This window comes from Typopeltis vanoorti, chromosome 12 (assembly GCF_054136105.1).
Source record: "Typopeltis vanoorti isolate ZY-2024b chromosome 12, IOZ_Tvanoo_1.0, whole genome shotgun sequence".
Taxonomy (NCBI): domain Eukaryota; kingdom Metazoa; phylum Arthropoda; class Arachnida; order Uropygi; family Thelyphonidae; genus Typopeltis; species Typopeltis vanoorti.
Genome location: NC_143560.1, coordinates 77102532 through 77125680, shown reverse-complemented (window position 1 = coordinate 77125680; position 23149 = coordinate 77102532). Strand labels below are relative to the sequence as shown.

The 23149-nt window shown below is 36.2% G+C and overlaps 1 protein-coding gene across 4 annotated transcripts in view; it reads right to left on the bottom strand.

Moving 5' to 3' along the window:
- Positions 1–4660: 4660 nt before the first annotated feature.
- MsrA (methionine sulfoxide reductase A) overlaps positions 4661–23149 on the bottom strand; it is a 71236-nt gene continuing 52747 nt past the window's right edge. For all 4 annotated transcript variants that reach the window (XM_090401470.1, XM_090401472.1, XM_090401468.1 and 1 more), the window contains one exon: positions 4661–6716. In XM_090401470.1, coding sequence (XP_090257596.1) covers positions 6488–6716 — 229 coding nt within the window. In that variant the 3' untranslated portion in view covers positions 4661–6487. The remainder of the gene's footprint in view (positions 6717–23149) is intronic.

Here is a 23149-nt window from a genome sequence, read left to right as displayed (position 1 = left end):
GGCTTCTGTGTTAAATTTTATAAATCATCGATGTCCATTCATGAATCTTAAAAATTTGTTTTTAATGTTTGTTGCATTTTAATGGTGTCCATCACTGTATGGCAGACTTGGTGTTACTAACATAATCTCTTAAATACTTTCAGATTAAATTGTGTTACAATGTGCTCTCAGAAGAGTACAAAGGGAATTAAACAGAATGCTAAATTAGAAATGATATATATATCTATTTATTATTGAAATTAGGATTTACTCGGGATGTATACATTTATAAAAATAAATTTAACTGACTAGAAATCCCATCACGACTAGTTTCATCGGAGCACCGATGAAACTAGTCGTGATGTATTAAAGGTTTTTTGTTATACTTTCTCGGGTTCTAGTCAGTTAAATTTATTTTTTATAAATGTATACATCCTGAGTAAATCCTAATTTCAATAATATTTATCTACCTTCTGACAAGGTTAATGTACATCTTATCAAGGATTATGAAAAAACTCTGGTAAAAATTGGACTTTTTAGTAATAGGTTAGTTTTTCTAAAAAGATGCAAATTTCACTCTGTCATCCCAAAGTTTTTAGATTTCAAAGAATCGATTCGCACTAAACGTGCTCATAATATCTATCACAAGGCTAAACTTGATTTATTATATGAAAGAATCGCAGATACCAAGTCTACATTAGCTTCTTTGTTCTGCAAAAGAGATTCTTTAGAAAATAACTTAAGTTCAATTTTGATAACAGGTCCTGGATTGATATTAAAAACATGAGCTCTCTCCGTGCTTCTAGATCGCAACTCTCCAACAAATTAATTCTTATCAGAAAATTCAACCAACTTAAACAGGAACAAACTCGCCAATCCCATATCAAATCACAAAATTTTAAAAATGTTGTGATTAACAAATCCTCTCACACCCTTTCTCCTGCAGAACTTAGTGTGCTCTCAAAGGGCCTTAACTTCGTTCCTTCTCCGACCTTCATTCCTAAAGAACTCTTTCTTACGAAAGTTGAAAAGGCAGCTGCACAATTACCAAAACAAACTGCGAATCTACTTAGGATCGATGCCATCTTTACCATAAACAACAGTCGTCGTTCTACAGATAATCTATCGCCGACAGAAAGGAAAGCAATACACCAACTTCGTAACAACAATGACATTATTATCTTACCTGCCGATAAAGGGAATGCAACTGTAATCTTAGACAAAGCTGACTACCATTCAAAGATTAACAACTTATTAAGATAGTACAAACAATCTTCTGAAATCAACTTCTGAACTTCCTAGACACACAAGACTATCTCTCCGCTCTCTCCATCCCCTCATTCCTCGGTTGTACGGCTTGCCTAAGATCCATAAGGCTGACACTCCTTTAAGACCTATTGTGGAAGGGATTGACTCACCTACGTACAATCTGTCTAAATATCTTGCAGCTTCTTTAAAACGTTTAGTTGGCAATTCCTCCTCCATCAAAAACTCTGAAGATTTCATCTCAAAAATAAAAAATTTGAATCTTTTAGACTGACAGAATGGCGAGTTTTGACATCGTATCTCTGTTTACGAATGTACCTACAGATGAAATTCTGACTCTTCTTAAGGACAAGGTTTCGAAAAAAAATGTTTGCTCTTCTAACTCACTGCATCAATTCCGGCTATTTCTGCTACGAAGATAAAATATACAAACAAACTAGCGGTTTAGCTATGGGCAGTCCTCTATTCCCAGTCTTAGCTAACATTTTTCTAGAAGATTTTGAAGAGAAAGCTATTTCCTCAGCTACTTTGAAACCTAAACTGTGGGTACGCTACATTGATGACGTCTTCCTTATCTGGGGACATAGTTTAGAGGAACTGCAAAACTTTCTAAACTATTTAAATAACCAACATCAGAACATTAAATTCACATCAGAACACTAGAGATTAACGGCATTCTACCCTTCTTGGATCTAAAGATCAACAGATTACCTGACTGTCTTAAATTTTCAATTTTTCGAAAAACCACTCACACTGATAGATATTTACATGGTTCTTCTCATCACTTCCCACCTCAGAAACTGGGCATCATCTCCACCCTTGCCCATCAAGCAAGATGTCTCACTTCCACAGAAGAAGACCTTCAAACAGAGCTTAACTTCCTGAAAAACACCTTAAATAATGGATATTCGTCTCGTAACATCACTAAACGTTTGAGACCACGCCAACATCCTCGACAAGAAGATGATTCCAACCCTATCACTCATATACAGTTACCATTTATCAGCTCTCTTACCCCAAAACTAGCTAAGATGTTGAAGAAATTCAATATAAAGACCGACTATACCACTCTGCCAAAACTTCGTTCTTTTCTGAGTCGACCAAAACCAAAACACAACCAACTGCATTTTCCTGGTGTTTATAAAGTTTTGTGCGACTGTGGTTGACCTTATTTTGGCCAAACAGATAAATCTGTTTCACTTTGTCTTGAGGAACATAGACGTGACATCTCTTACAGTAGAACACGAGCAAGCGCCCTTTCCAGTCATGTCCTTTTCTCGGCAAACTCTAACCTCGAAGAACAGCCACATCAAGTTGACTGGGAACGCACTACTAATTTATATATATGCAAGGATGAATTCGAAAGAAGAATTATCGAATCAAAAGAAATAGTTCTGGACCCTTCACATTTGAACAACAATCTAAGCTACAATTTGCCTGATTCCCATAGCGCAGTAATCCAGTACTGGCACTCAAAATTAGCTGTCGCACACATTCAACTCATGCCAATGGTAGCACACGGTCACCTATTCAAATAGGACTGTTACTATTCTGCTTTTTATTAAGCTGGAAAGTCCATGTTTTTTACCTTGTTATTTTTATATTTTGTTTTTTTATTTCTCACCTGAAGAAGTCGGAGCACCGATGAAACTAGTCGTGATGTATTAAAGGTTTTTTTGTTATACTTTCTCGGGTTCTAGTCAGTTAAATTTATTTTTATAAATATATATTATATATATATACAGGGTGTTCGGGATAAATTTGACATATTTATAATTAATTATATTTTTCCGTAAGTTACATGTATTAACACACACTTCTCTTCATTTAAAAGTTTGGACCCTTCTTCATTCATATACAAGATGTCAGAAAGGATGGATAGCTGGAACCCACCTGAATCATGGAAGAGAATAACTTGTATCATGATGATTCGTGCCCGCCATCAAAATAAGGATATTACGACTGCTGCCCAATGCTCCCTGAATACAGTAAAAACAATCAGGCATGAACTAGAGACTTGCAATGGTGACTACGAGGATGTAGCAAGAAGAAAGATCCCTAGCAGACGATCTGATTGCGTTCGTACAGCAGAATTCCTCGCAAATCTGCAGGAACAGGTGTTGAAGAACCCTGGCATTGGAATTCGGGCTTTGTTCGTGGAGTTGCTAACTGTAGTCAAGCCCTGGATAACAAGGGTAGCCAATGGTAGGCCGTATGTATGGCAGCAGGATTCGGCCCCTTGCCACACCTCTGGGAAAAGTCAAAAATGGTTGTCTGAAAATTTCTACGACTTCACCAGTCCAAATGTTTGGCCTCCAAACTCCCCAGACCTTAACCCCATGGATTATTTTGTATGGGGCGCAGTTGAAAAAGACACCAATCGCACTTCCAGTAATACAAAAGCCCAGTTAATGGATAAAATTAAAACAGTTTTTGCGGCCCTTCCCAGGGAGACTGTAGCATCAGCTTGTTCGAGGTTCCGAAGCAGAATTGAAGCTGTGATCGATGCTAATGGTGGTTATTTTGAGTAAATCTTGTTGATAGTATTGTAATTAACTCTGCCTGTAATGTTTTTTTGTCAATTCATTAAATTTAATAGATACAAAGAAGATTTTCTTTTTCCTTACGAAACTGTCAAATTTATCCCGAACACCCTGTATATAGAGAGAGAGAGATAGCTGAGCCTTGGTACAGGAAAATAATTCATCTGGGAATACACGCAACTTATTAATTCTTCAACTCATTAAAACTGACTTTCGAACCATACTGTTCCATAAGCACAAAAAGAAGCAATGTTTTATTCCTTCTTGCACATTCAGCAGAAAGTATTTGTAAGTTATTATCCGATATCTCTAGGGAGACCACAGTTCATTCACACCAGCTGGCATACCGTCTCTTAAGCTCGTTCATGCTGGATGCAATCACTACTTCAACAGACAAACTGGGCCACTCAAAACTGCTCCGTGAGAAAAATCTAGCTCACATGCCTTTCTTAACAGCATAAAAACTTCAATGGATGCCTCTTGTCCTCGACCTGCCTTCCATATAAAGAAATTTTTCAACAGCTGATAACCTATAACACCCTTTCAGCAGTTTACAGACGTTTATTATATCACCCCTCCTTTTCCTGTTTACCAGCATCTGCAATTAACATACTCTCAATCTGTCATTGTGATCTATATTTCATAATCCTGATATAATTTTTGTTACTCTTCTTTGCACCCCTTCCACAGTTTATTTATCCCAGTAATCCAGGTGGAGTCATATCTTGTAATGATGTAAAATGACTTCCTTATCCTTACATGATTACAATTAAATCAATAGCAAAAGTGATGCAGCTAATCTGCTTTTTTTTTTTTTTTTTTTGCAATTATCACTTTCTAAAATACTATATTTTAAGAAATATCATTTAACATAAATCTTTTACATTTTTATTACTAGTCTAAATTCTACATTGATTTTTGTACAAACCAAGGCTGGGAGCTAAGTTAACATACACATGTACCAAACTAAGTTAACATACACATGATATAGAATTATCATGTCTAAGCAAGTGCTGCCAAGCAAAATATAAACTTAATGTAACATGCAAACAAGGAGAGAAAATTAAAAGAAAGTAATGTTTCAAGTTTCTTACAGAAGTTGGTAGCTACATCAGCAATGTTGTTTCAACACTTGAATAAACAACAAAGCATCATTCAGTACTAAACTTTCATATAATAAAAGTCAAACAAATACGTTCTTTGAATTTTTCAGATTGCTATTTAAATCTAATTTCATTATTAGTCTAAGTTTTAATATTTTATTGTAACACTGAATTTGCATAGTCAAATTGAGTGTTTAAAACCATGACAAAAATTATATAATTGAAGGATCCTTATTCAAAGTAAAATTATGGCAGTATATGTGCAGATCATTACAAAACATTTTGCAATAATTGTTTTTTCTTACTGAGTTATCAGAATGCATGCAAAATAAAATGAAATTTTCCTTAAAACGAGGATCAGACAATTATTTAAGTATGTACAATCATTATAATGTTTTAAAATGTGATCCATAATGTGGTACAAATTTTCTTTTACTTTAAGGGCACATGCAAGAATTCATAACTAGGCATGTGATGATATAGAGTATTCTATTTATTTATTTTTTAAATTTTGGCTGCTTATCACTGCAACAGGACACCTAATTCTATAAGCTATGCATATAGAATTGTCAATTATTTTCTAGTCACTTGTCTGTTTCTGACTAAAAACACTCTAGGAAGAAAATGCATTTCAAATTAGAATACAGATAAATAAAAATAGTATAATAGAAAACAAATATATTAATTTTCAAAACTTAAGATTTTACAATTTTTTGAGGGCAATTCAATATCAGTATTTCCATTTAACATACTTAAAACATTATACATATATGTATGTATAGTAATTTGAACTTCATGAAAAAAAAAAAAAAAAAAAGCCAGCAAATGCAAAAACAAGTCAAAGAATAACCATAAACAACAGCTAATCTTAGCATCATAAATAACTAAGCACATATAAGTATGGATTATTCTACAAGCTTTCACTTTGTTTTTGTTACTATCAAACAGTTCGTGAAAAAAATATAATTAAATATTTATTAGCATCTCCAGTATTTTGTACCATAAAGAAAATTATTGGTTTTTTTTTTTTTTTTGCTGTAAAAAAGAGATACTTCATGGGCTTAATTATGATTTAATAAATGTTGTAAAATTACATGTTTACCTGTTTGCTGACCGCCATTTACATGAAGTAATGTTGAATTTTTCATTCTGTATTTAAATTTGCAATATTACAGCCATCATTCTCTGCAATGCAGATCTTGAATTAAAAACCTCAAAGTAACAGCCAAAATCAACTATTTATATGACTAGGAACAGTTATATATTCAAAGAGCAAACTCATCATTAGCAATTCATGGGGGGGGGGGAAAGCTAGGTATCAAATTATTATATTATAATAACACAAAAGTAGTTCATAGTCTGCAACACGATGTCTGTTATATAAAAAGAATGTTTCCTTCAGAATATCTGACAGTGGTAGCTATCAAAAACTTAGCAATTTAAATACTGTAAAGAGATTCCTTAATCTAATCCTATAAAGACATTTCTAAAAAGAGAAATATTTTTACATAATTAAGAAAAAAAATGATAATTATATTGCAACTATTTTCGTTTTTATAAAATTTAAGTGCAAAATAAATTTTGCTAAGTTAAGAATTAACAATCCAGTCTCTTCCCATTGGTAATTTGCTCTTTTATGTACTTTGCTTGCTCTTCGGACAGTCCAAGAAACTTCCATTCCTTTTCAAAATCTGAAAGCAAACCATAGCCACCAATATAACCATTTATCCTTGTTGCTAAATGAGAATTAAGATAATGTTCATCTGTTAGACCAAGACTCTTGCACAAATGTGGGTGATTCTGAAGAATATATTTCTGGTGATAACTAAAAATGAAAAATAATAAGAATAATTAACTTTATCAAATAATCTTAATAATAAACAGACTTCAAGAATTTTTAACAACCATATTAATTAGACAGACATGATTATTTAAAAAGACCTATGTAATAATATTTAGTAATTTTTAGGAGAAAATTAGTAAAAAAACAAAATTAGTAAAAAGGACATAATTAGAAAAAATTATACAAACTGAAGTTTGACTAAAATTTTTATAGGACTCAAATTTCATCTTCAACCATGTGGGGTACACTTCTGTTTACAGACAGAAAGCCATTCTTTACATCTTCCAAATGAAGATAAGTTAGCCAGTCTTATACAGAGGAGGCAGGATGTTGTGCTTCCCTTCCTCACACTAGTTTTGAATTCCGCAAAACAGGCTATAAGAACACGCACACAATTTATAGATTTAATACACTGGCTTAATAGCCTTAGCTTCTTCAGCCATTAATCAAAAACAATCAACCTTTATATGCATACAGACAGAGTTTAAGTTATTCGATTTATACCAAATTTGCAGTTTTAGTTGAGATACATCATCAACTTCCTGATATGTATTCTCAATGAGAGTACAGGATAATCGTGATAGTACTATATGAAAAAGTTGCACCATTACTAACTTCAGATCAACAATTTTCCTCCAAATTAATGCGTTTACTGTCAAGAGTCCAACATCATCAGATCTTATATTTTTGTCTTTTAAGGAACTTTTTACTGCATCAATCCACTGACATCTTGGTCTTTCTCCAGGTCTTTTTCCTGCCAACCTTAAAAAGAACACTCACTTGTTTTGCTAATTTTTCCTCTCCCATTCTGTTTAATGGACCATACTACCTGAGATTACCCCCTTCCTAAATGCTAACAATGGCAAGTTCTTTCCTAATATCCCTGTTTTTAATAATGCCACTGATGCTATTTCTTCACTTAAGTAATCTTTCTCAGAACTCTCATATCTGAGGTCTCCAGTCTTTGATGAAGTGTTTTATTTCTAACCCAGCTCTCAGATCAACGACTTAAAATTGGTTTGAACACTGTCTTGTATATAGCTAATTTAGTCTTTGACTAATTTCTTTCTAATTCCATATAAATTTATTATGCTTACTTCTTACCATACCAACTTTACTAATTGTGTTGTCTGTTTCCATATTTAATTTACCATCTTCACTAAAAATTGTGCCTAAATAACTGAAATGTTTTACTTGTTTGTAGGGTCATTATTTATAATACAGTTGATGTTTCATGTTTCTCTCTATTTTCAGGGACTCTATCTTTTTACTGCTGATTTTAATACCATTTTTTATTTATTTATTTTTTTTTTTTTACAACAGTTATTCAATTTAGTTAGGGAATCTTGCAGACTTGCACTGAAATCATTTATAAGTACAACATCATCTGCCTAAAGTAAAGAGCTCAGAATTAACATCTCCAATTTTGATTTCAGATGCGATATCACTTTCCTTCATAACATGATCCATATATATATATACTGAGTAACAGTGAAGGGAATATACACCCTTGTAGCATACCTGATTTAGCATCCAAACCGCCTTCAATTCCACGGGAGTGATCTGAAATGTTCTCAGCCTAACAATGAAAAAACGGATTTATAATTTCAAAATTATTTTTGTTTTTCAAAATAATCTCCCTTAAGACATTTATTCCAGCACCATTATCCTGTCCCTATAGTGGTTCTCAGTAAGATCTAAAAAATAACTTCCTATCTACTTTCTAATAACTTCCTAACTTCCTATCTACAATTTTCCTCCAAATCATTCTGTTACTTGTCAAGACCCCAACATTATCAGATCTTATATTTTTACCATCTAAGGCACTTTGTACCATATCAATCCACCGATATCTTGGTCTTCCTGTGGGTCGTTTTTCTGCCAACCTGTCAGAGAACACTTGTTTTGCTAATCTTTCCTCGCCCATTCTGTTCAAGTGACCATACCACCTGAGATTAGCTCTGCTAATGCATTCCTGGATGCTGACAATGTCAAGTTCTTTCCTAATATCCTCATTTTTAATATGATATTGCCATTGATGCCTTCTGTCCATGCCCCTAATCTTTCTCAGTACTCTCATATCTGCAGTCTCTAGTCTTTGGTCAAGTGTTTTACTTCTGACCCAGCTCTCAGATCCATAAATCAAAACTGGCTTGAATACAGCCTGGTTGGCTGAGTGGTTAGCATATCCACTCTCGAGCCAAAAGGCTGTGGGTTCAAATCCCGCCGTGGGCATGGATGTTTGCGATTGTCTGTAAAAATACTAGTAGTGGTGGTCAGTGGTAGATGGCATTGGCGCAGATGATGAGGGTAGTTGCGGTTGGTGCAGTAGTGGAGATGGGGGAGTTGTAGAGTAGGTGCCATTCCCTGATGAGTCTTTGAACTCCCTGGAAGTGTTATGTAATAATAATAATAATACTGTCTTGAATACAGGTAATTTAGTGTTTTGGCTAATTTCTGTCTTATTCCATATAAATTTATTCATTTGACTTCCTACCATACCAGCTTTACTAATTCTGTTGTCTATTTCCATATTTAATTTACCATCTTCACTAAAAATTGTGCCTAAGTAGTTGAAATGTTTTACTTGTTCTATAGGTTCTCCATTCACAATGCAATTGATATTTAATGTTTCTGCCTATTCTCATTGTCTTCAAAAAATGTTAAAAAAAAAAAAAAAAGGAGTGGAAGAGTGGAAGTCCTCCTCTTGACCGTTTAATTTTCTTGACCAAAAAGCTCTGGAAAAACTTTTATTGGGATTATATTGATCAAGTGTATATAATAAACAACTAAGTTATACCAACTAGTTTCACCAACTAAGTCTGTTGGCATCTTCAGGGTACATAACCGATGTAAGGCACTAAAAAGTAAAAAACTGTTACAAACTAAAATCAACCGATTCCAATTATATTAAACAAAGAACAGAGCACGTACAATACATTCATAGAGCATGGATGATCTCACTTGTTATTTAGGAACATTCTATAGTTGGCACTATAATTCAGTTCTGGCAAGTTGAAGGATCTGATAAGGGTCTTCCAGATCACGGGCAAGATTAGTCCTTGGTTCCTGTTAAGGTTTTGTGTACAGCGGGCAACTGTTGTGGCCTCCTTAAAAATTCGGCAGTGGAAGTCCTCCTCCATGTAAGGAATTGTGCTTCTATCCCACTCTATGGTATGGTACGTTCTTGAGAAATGAAACGATAACCCTGATTTTTCTTCTCTGTTATTGACGTCACCTATATGTTCTTTTTGCCTAATTTCAAGGCTCCTTGAAGTTTGGCCGATGTAATTCAAGCCACACGAGCATGGTATGTTATAAACTCCAGCATATTTGGAGAAAGGATGGCTATCTTTTGGAGATCTTAAGAATTGTCAAATCGTTTCTGTGGGTTTAAAGGCCACTCTTATTTTATGTGGTCTAAGGAGTCTAGCAATCTTATTGGAAACTGTCCCTAAACATGGAATCTTGTCTTTGTCGGGGTTCAGAGAAAAGTATCTTGTGGACGAGTCTTCGAGGAAATCCATTCATGGTAAGGTTGGTGGATATCAATCCACAGATCCAGATCTATAACATCATCCACATAAAGCAAAAAGCTGACATTAACATCTGCAATTTTGATATCAGGTTTAATACCACTTTTCTTCATAATGTGATCCATATAGATCAAGAATAACAGAGGGGATAATGTACATTGTCTTTTATTTAGTTATTGCTGACCTTCATACCATATCTATTACAACAGTTATTCACTGTAGTCAGGGAATCTTACAGACTTGAAGCAGATTTATTTAGAAGTATATCATCTGCATAAAGCAAAAAGCTGACATTAACATCTGCAATTTTGATATCAGGTTTAATACCACTTTTCTTCATAATGTGATCCATATAGATCATGAATAACAGAGGGGATAATGTACATCCTTGTCTAATACCAGATATAACATTAAACCACCTTCCTATACTTCCTTCAATTCTAACTGCTGACTTAAAACTGAAATAAAGACTAATTATTGCTTGATATAATGCCCCATTGACACCATATAACTGTAGCATTTCTAATAGCTTCTCTCTTGGCACCTTGTCATATACCTTTTCCAGATCTACAAAACTTTAATATAGATCTCTGTTATATTCCCATGATTTCTCAACTATCTGTTGTTAAGTGAAAATCTGATCCTGACAGCCTCTATTTTGCCTAAATCCAGCTTGTTCTTCACCAAGCTTCTCTCCCGCAATCCTTCTCAACCGTTTTTCAAGTATACTTCCATATATCTTAACAGGAACACTCAGAGAAATACCACTGTAATTCTCACATTCAGTTTTATTTCCCTTTTTATATATGGGTACTAAGAGCTTTATTCCGATCATCTGGAATTCATCCCTCTGTCCAGGCCTTCTGAACTATGCAGTGAATTGCTGCCTTTCCACATTTCAGGCTTTTGATGACTTTTTCTACTTCAAGTATGGATATGTATTCCTGACTACATGCCTGGTCAGTATTTTTTTTACCACTGTGCTGTCATCACTGATTGTTTCATTTAGCAATTTTTCGAAGTAATTACTCCATACTTCAAGGATATCTTTTTCTTCTGTTTTTCATGTCACCTTTATCATCTCTAATTCCTTTTACAGCACTCTTTCCTCCATTTCTGAGCTTCTTCAACAACCTCCAGAAAAATCTTGCCATCTTCTTGATACTTAGTTTCTATGTTCTTACCAAACTTCTCCCATGATTTTTGTTTAGCTTTCTTACATTTGTTTCTGTATTCTCTAAGAGAACAAGCTGACTTTTCCCAGGAGCTTTTGATATGCTTTCTTCTTTTCTTTCACTGCCTCTAACTTCCTGTGTTCACCATGGAGTTCTGATTTTTATATCCTTGCAGACAACCTCACCAAATGCCTCTCTAGCTGAATCAATTAGTGTTTTCTTCAGGGCTTGCCACTGAATCTCAAAGGTTTGGTTGCTGTTCTCAAACTCTTTCATTTTTCTCCTATCATGTTTGTATTTTAGTCTACAGTTAACATCCAAGAGCTGCTCAACTTTTATTTGCTTTAAAACTTTCTTACATGTTCTTCTTTTCAATATGAAATTCAATTTTATCTGCTCAAGACTTAAATGGTGATCACTTCCAATTTCAAATGCTCTGTACACTCTGGTATCCAGGGAGAAAACATTACTATCAACAATAACATAGTCGATGAGACTTTTCTTATTCCTTGCTACTTCTCTTCATGTGAATTTGTGCACTTCAACACTTTTATGTTGGGACATCGTGTTAGTAATAACCAGTCCATGTCCTGAGCAGAAATCCAACAGGTATTTGCCATTATTATTAGCTTTGCTCTTTTCTCCAAATTTTCCCAATATATTTTTGTATTGGACAATTAATTTCCTATTCTGCTATTTAGATCCCCAACAAGGACCAACTTTTCCTTTTTCATTGTGTCAGTTGCTTTCTCTAAAGTCTCAAAAATTTCCTTCACTTCTATCTTACTAGAACCTTTTGTGGGACCATAGGCACAATAAGTCTATTAGTGTTGAATACTATGGCTACTCCTTTTCCTCGATTCTCATTGCCTGAATATAACATTTTGTATTTATTGCTCAGAAAGATCTCGCCAGTTTTTGCCTTTTTTGTTTCAGTAACCCCTATTATGTCGATCTGGTACTTATCTGTTTCTTCAGCTAGTTCCATTTCTTTGCCATTCAGGCTTATGTTGATAGTACCGATCTTGAACTCTGGTGATGTTGAGTTCGGGTGGGTTTTAAGATTTGTTCCAGTAGCCGACTTTTCGCTGTTTGTCCTGGTTCCCTAGTGAAAACAACAGGGCCCTTGTTTAACCAGGCAATGTCCCAACTGGAATGAAGTTCTGTCATGTTGTACCAACATTTTTTATTTTGGTTTAAGCCAATAAGAATACAATTTGATTTGCTAAATCACAAATTGCCAGCCCATCCTCATTCATTCAGTATCTAAGTAGATACCTAACAGGGTGCACCATGAGAAGGTGAGGATTGGACATTAGGTCGGAAGTTTTGATTGATTCTCCGCATTCCTTTAAAGGCTATGTGGAGGTCTCCTCTCAGTTATATAGCTTTGAGCCTTAAGCGCCCCAAAAAATATTTCTATATGTCTGATAATTATTTCCTACCCTGCTGTTTAGATCTCCGACAAGGACAACTTTTCCTTTTTTATTGGGCTAGTTGCTTTCTCTAATGCCTCAAAAAATTCCTCCGTTTCTTCCTTGGTAGAACCTTCCGTGGCCTGTACACACAGATAAGTCTCATTGTTCCTCATTCTGATATTTATCTACATCACACTACTCAATACTGCTTGCCATCGAAGAAGATTATACTCATATTTAGTTGAGTACTATAGCTGCTCCCTCTTTTCCCTGATTCTTGTTGTCTGTATATAACATTTTATATTTGTTGCTTAGATTGGAAGTTTTTCCCATTGGTTATACTATAAATTAAAGATGCCAAGAAATTATATGCTTGGATAAAGAATTAAACCAAGAATAAGCAAACAAGTCTGCACCTGAACTATTTTCAGAACTAGGGCAAATCGTATAAAGAAGCCAATACTTCACATCACTTGCCTTAGTATTCCATAATGCAAAGCACATCACCTTGCAAACATGTATAATGCTATTCATTATGGGAAGGGTCACTACCCAAACCAATTTCAACCTTAACTGAAGTCTCATCAGTGGGAACCAGACCCAGAGGTGATACTACGGTTGAAGTAATGCAGAAGTCCTTTTGGTTATTCGTGTATGAAAATATGACTACTGCATTACTTCAACCTTAATATCACCTCTGGGTCTGGCTCCCACTAATGAGACCTCAATAAAGGTCAAAACTGGTCTGGGTAGTGTTATGTCCCTATCATACGATCTTTGTTTGTTTGTCTTACAAACTGCCTTCGTCTATATTCTTCTAACTTCTATTTTCAAAACACCACCAAAATTTCTACTAATATCTGAGCTATTGTTCCCCGTAGTATCCCTAGTATTTGTATTTTAACTGCGCCTTTTGGGATATTTAGTTTAAGATATCTTGCACATAAACAGAGAAAGGAACTCAAATAACTGAAAGTGTAACTATTGCAGTCGTGACACTATTTCTTATTACTCAACATTAATTCCTTAAACTTCCTGTTTCTTAACATTAATTCCCCGCGTGGTTAGGCTCGAATGTTTCTAAGCGGTGCATTGGATTAGCAATATCAGACAACTTCTTTTATCATTAAACAAAAGGTTTATTATTTCTCTAAACATGGTACATATCAAAATGCACAACTAAATTACTTACACACTAAAATTAGCTTAATACAAGTAGTTGGGCTATGATTCGACAAAGGTTACTATGATCATGCCGCCACAAAATTTTTATACAAAACATGAATTCACTTAACATAAAAGTTTTAGATCATCACACATTAATAGATTAATCAGCTCCAAGTACACTAACAAATACATTAACTACTCTAGCACATATTTATGACAATTCCGATTCTCTACACATCACACTAGGCATTCAAATTCCTCAGGCTACTTGGTTACTCAATTTACACTAATCAAACTCAATATTCATTAACACACAACTATGTCATTAATTTTCCTTTTACAATATAGTAGACACTCAAGATTCTTAGGATAATTAATTATTCACAAATTATCAACTCTAGCTAGCTTACTTTTAACACTCTCTATCAAACTCTAAAGTCCTATTATAATTTCTCCCTAATCACTTTAACAGTTCCGTAATATGACAATGGTATCTATCACATACAACTTCTAGTTAACATAAGACAAAATTCACAATACCTTTCTTTAGCTTCACTTACGGGCCTTCACCTTCTACTGAACGAACTTGCTTGCATAACTTCTTGCAATTCAGGGCTATATGAACATCTGCGCCGCCGGCTGTACTATCTGAGACGAGGACATCGATATTTTCACAGCTTCCTATGACTCTCTGGTATATTTCGCTTTCTACATAGGAATACGGGAATAGCTTTCCCGTTCACCTTCGATTCCTTGTTGTGGCATGAGGATATATGCCATATCTCTCCACTCAGGAACACCGTGAAATCCACTAGAAAACCAAACTAAAACCACCGCAACTATCCAAACGTTTCTTCTCTTCTCGCAAAAAGGCCTCAAACCTCCTTGACCACCTAAACGTCTCCCCCAAGACCCAAAAGACCCTACTCCTCGAAAATCCAAAGTCAAAAAGAAAAGAGCCTCGAAGGGGGGGTTACCAACCCTTTTATAGCTGCTTCCCTAACGGCACCCTTTCTTACCTCTTTTCCCCACCTCCTACTTGTTTTCCGTCTGTCTACCAATTGGGTGGCATTTTGGCCGCCATACGTCATTTTGATCGGCAACTCGTAACGAAGTTCCCATCCGGGCACAGGCCCTAAGCGATATTCCGTTATTTCTCTTGTTAGCCTCTATCTTAACTCCCTTTCAAACCTTTTCTCAGAATTCTACTTAAAGCTTAATCCGTAGCCTCTTACATAGCGTCCTCATGACTCATCCTTTTAAACTTATGCACTTAACTCTTTCATTCTTAATCGCATTACTATATTAATTCTTAGTTAGCTACTTATTTAATACAAATTCCTTGTTTAGTCATAATACATCTTAATACATTCTTTTCTTTTGTTATCTTAACTAAACAATAGACCTTTACATTTTACTCAATTTATACTGGATGCAAGAACATTACATTAACTAAATTATCCTTTTTATGCAGGGGTGTTTATTTATGTTATTTAATTTTCATGTTACACCATGATAACTGAGAATATTATATTCTAAAGATATCAGGTGTAACAGTAGTGACCCTTCCCATTACGCTTAGCATTATACATGTCAGCAAAGAGATATGCTTTGCATTGGGACACTAAGATAAGTGATGTGAAGTACTTAGCTTCTTTATATGAGCTTCCCTGGTCCTGAAAATTCTTCAGGTGCAAACTTGTTTGCTTACACTTGGATAGAGGATTAAACCAAGCATATAATTTCTTGGTATTTTAATTTATAGTTTTTTTTTTCACTATATAATTTAAGGAAATTACAACGTACTAGGATATACATTAAAATAAACTTTAATATATTTCAATATTTCAGCAACGTCACGTTGCCATTTTCGAGAACTTAAGTACAAGATACGTGCACGCAGGCACAACAAAACAGTAAGTGAGGAAGAAGTAGGAAGCTATTATTTCTCCTAAAGTCCTGATGGTGCCCTCTAGTGGGCAATGTTGGTATTCTTGGGCAATTGGGCTGAAGGTCTTCTGATGTAGGTTTCCCAAATTTGAGGAAGTCTCATGCAGCCAAATTTGTTGAGGTCTGGATCGTTTCTTAGGGCTGAAGCTCATTCCATGAAAAGCCTTTCATATCTGTATTTGCTACGGTGTATTATCCTGGCTTTCTTCCACCGTATTCTATGGCAGGTATCCAGCACATGGTCAGCAAGACCAAAGTGGCTGTATTGGTGGAACCGGATGTAGTCCTTGTGTTCTGAAATTCTGATATTTGCTGTCCTGCCTGTTTGGCCAAAGTAGGACAGCTTACAGCTGCAAGGGACCTGGTATACACCAGGTAGGTCTAGGGGGGGGGGGGGGTCTTTAGTAGAGCGGATAAGGGATGCCAATTTTTTATATGGTCTGTAACAAGAAGTTAAGTTATGTTTTTTTTAGGATTTTTGTGATTTTTTCCGAGGTCTAAGCCTTTCCACGAGAATTACGATTATCCACGGAGATGTTATTGCACGTAAAGCACACGCCATTATGGTAAATTGAAGTTGAAGCTAGCAAGACAACTGAATTGTCTCGCCTTCCTGAAGCACTGCCGGGATAACCAAGTAATCCCTAACTGTGTGAAATTCAAGCACCGTTTCTCTTCGCAAAAGGCACTTCGTATTTATAACCGTGCCAGCCAAGCCTTACTCAGAGAACAAATTGCCGCCACTTGTCGTTTCCTGAGTGAAGCTAACTCAGCTATACAAGCACTTGAAGATGACCTTTCAAGCACCTTAAGCCATGAAATTTGGTCGATTTTATACGACATCTCGTGCACTGCAGCGGAGAAAGAATTTAAAAAAGTACGAGATCGGCACATCAAAAAATTTGAAAATTTAAAAAGAGGACGCAATCTCGAAACCACTACTTCCTACCAAAACGGAAGTTAACCTGTCGTCACTTAGTGTGAAACCTGAAGCACTCAACACCCTCGCACATGGCGACAACTTCGCCATTGCACCCAGAAGAATACCTGCTGAGGAAATCATGATACGAATTGAACACTGGATTCGACACCTTCCAAGCCACGTCGCCAACAATATTAGACTGGATGTAGCTTGTGTTCTGACCAAAGCTAAACTATCTAAAACCAACATGCCCAGTAAAGAAATTAAATCTCTATTAGAATTAAAGAAAAACAAGAAAATAATAATCACCAAAGCTGACAAAGGGAATGCCACAGTATTGCTTAACCAAAAAAATTACACAGGTAAGCTGAAATCTCTATTGTTAGATCGGGCCACTTACCTCCCTATCGAGTACAATCCCACCAACTCACAAATTAGAAAACTCCACAGGCTCCTTAAGAAGGTCACTTCTTGGCCTGTGGAAATCACTAACAAATTAAAACCATATAACTCCATACCCTCCCCCCCCCCCGTATTTATGGACTCCCAAAAATTCACAAGGAAAATGTGCCATTACGTCCCATAGTGGATGGCATTGATTCCCCCACATACAAACTAGCTAAACATTTGGCCAAAGCTCTCTCACACTGTACTGGCAACACACCCTTCATACATAAAAAACTCAGCCCACTTCAAAGCCAGCATAAAAAACCTTACACTCAAACACACTGACATAATGGTCAGTTTTGATGTCTCCTCCTTATTCACTAATGTCCCACTCAAAGAATCTTTAGAGCTAATCCAAGCTAAATTTCCTCCTGATATCACAGCCCTATTTCAGTTCACAATGAACTCAGGCTATTTTGTTTGGCAAGGAAAATTCTACAAACAAATAGAGGAGACAGCCATGAGTTCTCCACTCTCCCCACCCTTGGCCAACTTTTATATGGAGACTTTTGAAGAGAAAGCCTTAAACTCTGCCCCACAAAAACCAACCGTTTGGCTTTGCTATGTAGATGATGTATTCTCTATTTGGCCACATAGCTCCGATGCACTCCTCTCCTTCTTAACACACTTAAACAACCAACACCCCAGAATCAAATTCACCCTGGAAGAAGAAAAAAAACAACTGCATTCCTTTGTTAGACACACTAGTCACCTGCCAGCCTGATGGAACCTTGGTTTTCTCAGTATATAGAAAACCCACCCATACAGGCAGATACATTCACCAACAATCCCACCACCCCTCCTCACAACAATATGGAGTCATTAAGGCATACACAACAGGGCTAAACTTATCTGCTCAAATGACAATGCCCTAACCACAGAACTAAACCACATTCTCAACACTTTCTCAGCCAATGGCTATCCCCCCCCAAAAAATATTGAAACCAGTAAACCACAACCCCCACCCCCTCACAACAAGGATTACTCTAAATCCATCACCATACCCTATATCCGAGGCACCTCGGAAAAAATCACAAAAATCCTAAAAAACATAACTTCTTGTTACAGACCATATAAAAAATTGGCATCCCTTATCTGCTCTACTAAAGACCAACCTGGTGTATATCAGGTCCCTTGCAGCTGTAAGCTGTCCTACTTTGGCCAAACAGGCAGGACAGCAAATATCAGAATTTCAGAACTCAAGGACTACATCCGGTTTCACCAATACAGCCACTCTGGTCTTGCTGACCATGCGCTGGATACCTGCCATAGAATACGGTGGAAGAAAGCCAGGATAATACACCGTGGCAAATACAGATATGAAAGGCTTTTCATGGAATGAGCTTCAGCCCTAAGAAACGATCCAGACCTCAACAAATTTGGCTGCATGAGACTTCCTCAAATTTGGGAAACCTACATCAGAAGACCTTCAGCCCAATTGCCCAAGAATACCAACATTGCCCACTAGAGGGCACCATCAGGACTTTAGGAGAAATAATAGCTTCCTACTTCTTCCTCACTTACTGTTTTGTTGTGCCTGCATGCACATATCTTGTACTTAAGTTCTTGAAAATGGCAGCGTGACGTTGCTGAAATATTGAAATATATTAAAATTTATTTTAATGTATGTTCTAGTATGTTGTAATTTCCTTAAATTATATAGTGAAAATGCATAACCAACGTTTAAGCCTTTCCACGAGAATTTAATTTATAGTATAATCAAGAGGAAAAACTTCCAATAACTTTCTTTAATCCAGAGTATTTTAATAATAAGGTGTGACACCTTTTGTTTACTCGTATATGAAAATATGACTATTGCATTATGTCAACTTTAGCATCACCTCTGAGTCTGGCTCCCACTGATGAGACCTCAATTAAAGGTTGAAACTGGTTTGGGTAGTGACCCTTTCCATAATGTATAGCATTATATATCTCTACAAGGATATGTGCTTTGCATTATGGGATACTCAGACAAGTGATGTGAATCATTAGCTTCTTTATGCGAGTTTCTCCAGTTCTGAAAATAGTTTAGGTGCAAACTTTTGCTTACACTTGGATCAAGGATTAAACCAAGTATATAATTTCTTGGTATCTATAATTTGTTGCTTAGAAAGATCCAGTAGAGATGCTCAGTATTTAATTTCATCTCATCTAAACTAACTCAACCAATACACAAGACATCCATTCCTGGCAATTGTAAGCTACGGTAGTTGTCTGGAATAAGCAAAAATTAGGAATTGGAAACATATTGCTGTTCATATGCATATGAACAGCAATACTAATACCATGTTCCAATATAAATAAATACATACACAAATTCACACGAAGAGAAGACCTTCACTGATTATGCTATTGTTGATAGTAACTGGTTGAGAATACAAGAGTATACATAGGATTTGAAACAAGAAGTGTCATTTAGTTATGATTGAATATCATACTGAAAAAGTGTGTAAGTTTTAAAAAGAATCAAAGTGGCATAGCTTTTAAAAGTGAACTGTAGATTGCAGTATACAAATATTATTCAAGAAAAAAATTAAAAAGTTTGAAAACCATAATCAGAACAATAAAATTAGAACTATGTGGGTGAACTAAGGAAGGAAGATATGCAGTCATAGAAAAGAAGAAATCATATCAAAAAGTTCCTAGTAAATAATTCAGCATGTGCTATGAGCAAACAGAATTTTTTTAAAAAAAGAGAGAAAGTAAAACAGTGTGTAAAAGTAGCTAAACAAAAATCACAGGATGATTTTGGTAAGAATATAGAAAATAACTATCAGGAAAGTAACAAAACATTGTGGAGTCAATGAAAAAAACTTAGAAAGGGAAGAAAAGTACTGTAAAAGGAATCAGAGATGATAAAGGTGACATAAAAACTGAAAATAAAGATATTCTAGATAGCAAAAGTAATTACTTTGTTTACACTGTTCTACCTCAAGTGATAAAACAGTGTAAACAAATATTCAAGAGGAATGCAGTCATCAATATATCAACACTTGAGGTAGAAAAAGCCATCAAAAGCTGGAAATGTAGAAAGGCAGGTGGAGTAGATGACATCCAACCAAAAATGCTCAAAGATAGATTAAAGTTTTACACTGCATAATTCAGTAGGCCTGGTCAGAAGGTCAAATTCTAGATAACTGAAGCCAAACGCTCATACTATAAAAGAGCAAGCTCTCATAAAAATGTAACTGAGAATTACAGGAGGAATTTTCCTCTGTAATTCTTGCATAAATCTTATCAAACTCTTACTGAGTTTGATAAGATTTATGCAAGCATACTTGAGCAGAAGTTGCAGAAGTTAAGAAAAAGAAAGGGAAATTTGAGCAGGCTAGATTCAGGTCAAATAGAGGTTGTAAGGTGAAAAGTGAAAATAGAGATCTTTCATTTGTTTGAATGTAGGAAGTCATATTTATGCAATATACTATTCATAAAAACTCTGGCAGCTTATACATGTAAAAAATATACAATTTTACTCAAAAACTCCAATATACTTCATCCATGTAACAGTGGATGAGATATATTGCAAGTTCTCTCCCTCTTTCTCTATTTTTTTCAGATGTGTAGGCCATGAAAGATTTTATAAATACAAGGTGGTATCAAAAAGTTTTGAGACTAGCTCTATTTACGAGAAATTACTTTATTTATCTACGTTTGCACACTTTCACCTTCAAAATAGTCCCCTTGCATATCAATACAGCACTCCCAGCATTCTTGCCACTTCTGGAATGTGTCCTGGAAGCCTTCTTTTCGAAGCATGTCAAGCACCTTCTGCGATTCGTGCTGGATCTCCGCAATGGTGTCAAAACGGTGAACTTTGAGCTGGATCTTCATCTTCAGGAAGAGGGCAAAGTCTGTAGGAGCTAAATCTGGCGAGTAGGGTGGGTGCAAAAGTGAGATCATGTTATTTCTGTCGAGAAACTCTCATGTGGGGAGAGCTCACTGACAGGATGCATTGTCGTCATGGAGCATCCATTTTTTCGCATGCCACAGATCTGGTCGCTTTCGCCGAATGTCCTCCCTCAGATGCCTTAAAACCTGGCAGTAGAACTCGCTATTGACAATCTGGCCCCTGAGGACGAATTCTCAATGCACAATGCCGCAAAGGTTAAAAAAAGACGTTGAGCATGCACTTGGTCGAGCTTCGAGCTGCGAACCTGCCTCACCTTTTTCGGTCGTGGAGATGATGGGCTCTTCCACTGTGAAGACTGTTGCTTTGTCTCAGGGTCGTACCCATACACCCAAGTTTCGTCACCAGTAATGATCCTCGACATGAAGAATGGGTCATTCACGGCATGTTGACGGAGTTCTTGGGCAGACTTCAATGCAGTGTTCCTTCTGCTCCTGGGTCAGCAGCCTGGGGACAAACTTGGCAGCAACACTGCACATGTTCAAATCACATGTGAGGATTGCCTGGACTGTTCCGTATGACACACCGACAATTGGAGTGTTCTCCGATGATCCTCGTGCACAAGTTGCTGAATGGTTTCGACATTTTTGGGGGTTGAGCTCGTTGAAGGTCTTCCTGATCTCTCATCATCTTCAGGTGATGTTCTTCTGTTCTTGAAGCACACGTGCCACTCAAAATACCTTGAACGACTCATTGCAGCATCGCCGTAAACTTGCCGAATCATGTCAAACGTCTCTGTGGCAGATTTTCTCAGCTTCATGCAGAATTCCACGTTTGCTCGTTGTTCTTTTAACTTGCTGTCCATGATGAAATCGCAGATGTGGTAACGCAGGTGGTCGGAATAGCATCAGTTGCACAGCTCCCGATGTATGCAGGACGATGTCTTTTGGCACACTGACTTATGGATGTAAGTGCTCCCTGTGACTGTGCGTGCAGTCACAGGGTTGGCATGTTACAAACCTAGTTTGCAAAACATCACATCTGTTGGCGTGTTACAAACCTAGTCTTGAAACTTTTTGATACCACCTCGTATATCTGATACACATGCTCCATTAAAACTATTTATGCAATATTTATGTCCCTAGATTAAAAAGCTATTTTGTCTTATTAATTACAATACTTGGACATGATATGAACAAGATGTTAATTCAAGTACAACTGATGTTTTAAACAACCAAAGCTCCATTATATACAACACTATGCTAAAGCAAATTAACTATAGCAAACTATCCACAGTAACAAACCATTTCTGTAGTCCCTACAAATCTATTATAGTGAGAGTTAACTAAGAATTTTTTTTTTACATATTAAGGTGTCTACCATGAATAAAATCTAAATCTATGTGGACATGATTTCTAGCACTACACCCTCTGTCCAAAAAGAAACCGAACTTTTTTGAAAATAGAAGAAACTAGTGGCGTCACTTTTATCTTTTTGTTGTCGAAAGCAGCAACCTTCATTAGTGTTGTGTCAACTGTTTATGACATTTGTTTCATTAGAAGCCGAGTTATAGTGCCAAGAGTGACAGTGTGTTTTGACGAACGGTCGGTTGTCATGATATTCATGCCGTATGCGACGAATTCTCGCTATCAATCACTTCAAAACTTTGCGATAAAACTCACAATTGATCGTTTGGCCAGTCGGAATGAATTCTTTGTGGGTAATGCCCTTGGAATCATAGAAACAAATCGGCATTGTCTTTCCTTTTGACTTCTCCAAACAACTTTTTTTTCAGATGCCCCTCTTCTGGTGGTCTTCACTCAGCACTCTGCCACTTTGTTTCAGGATCGTACTCAAAACACCAAGTTTCGTCACCAGTAACGATCATTTCAAGGAAGTTTGAGTCCTTACGAGTGGTTTTAATGAGGTCCTTGCAGTGTTAAATTTGATACA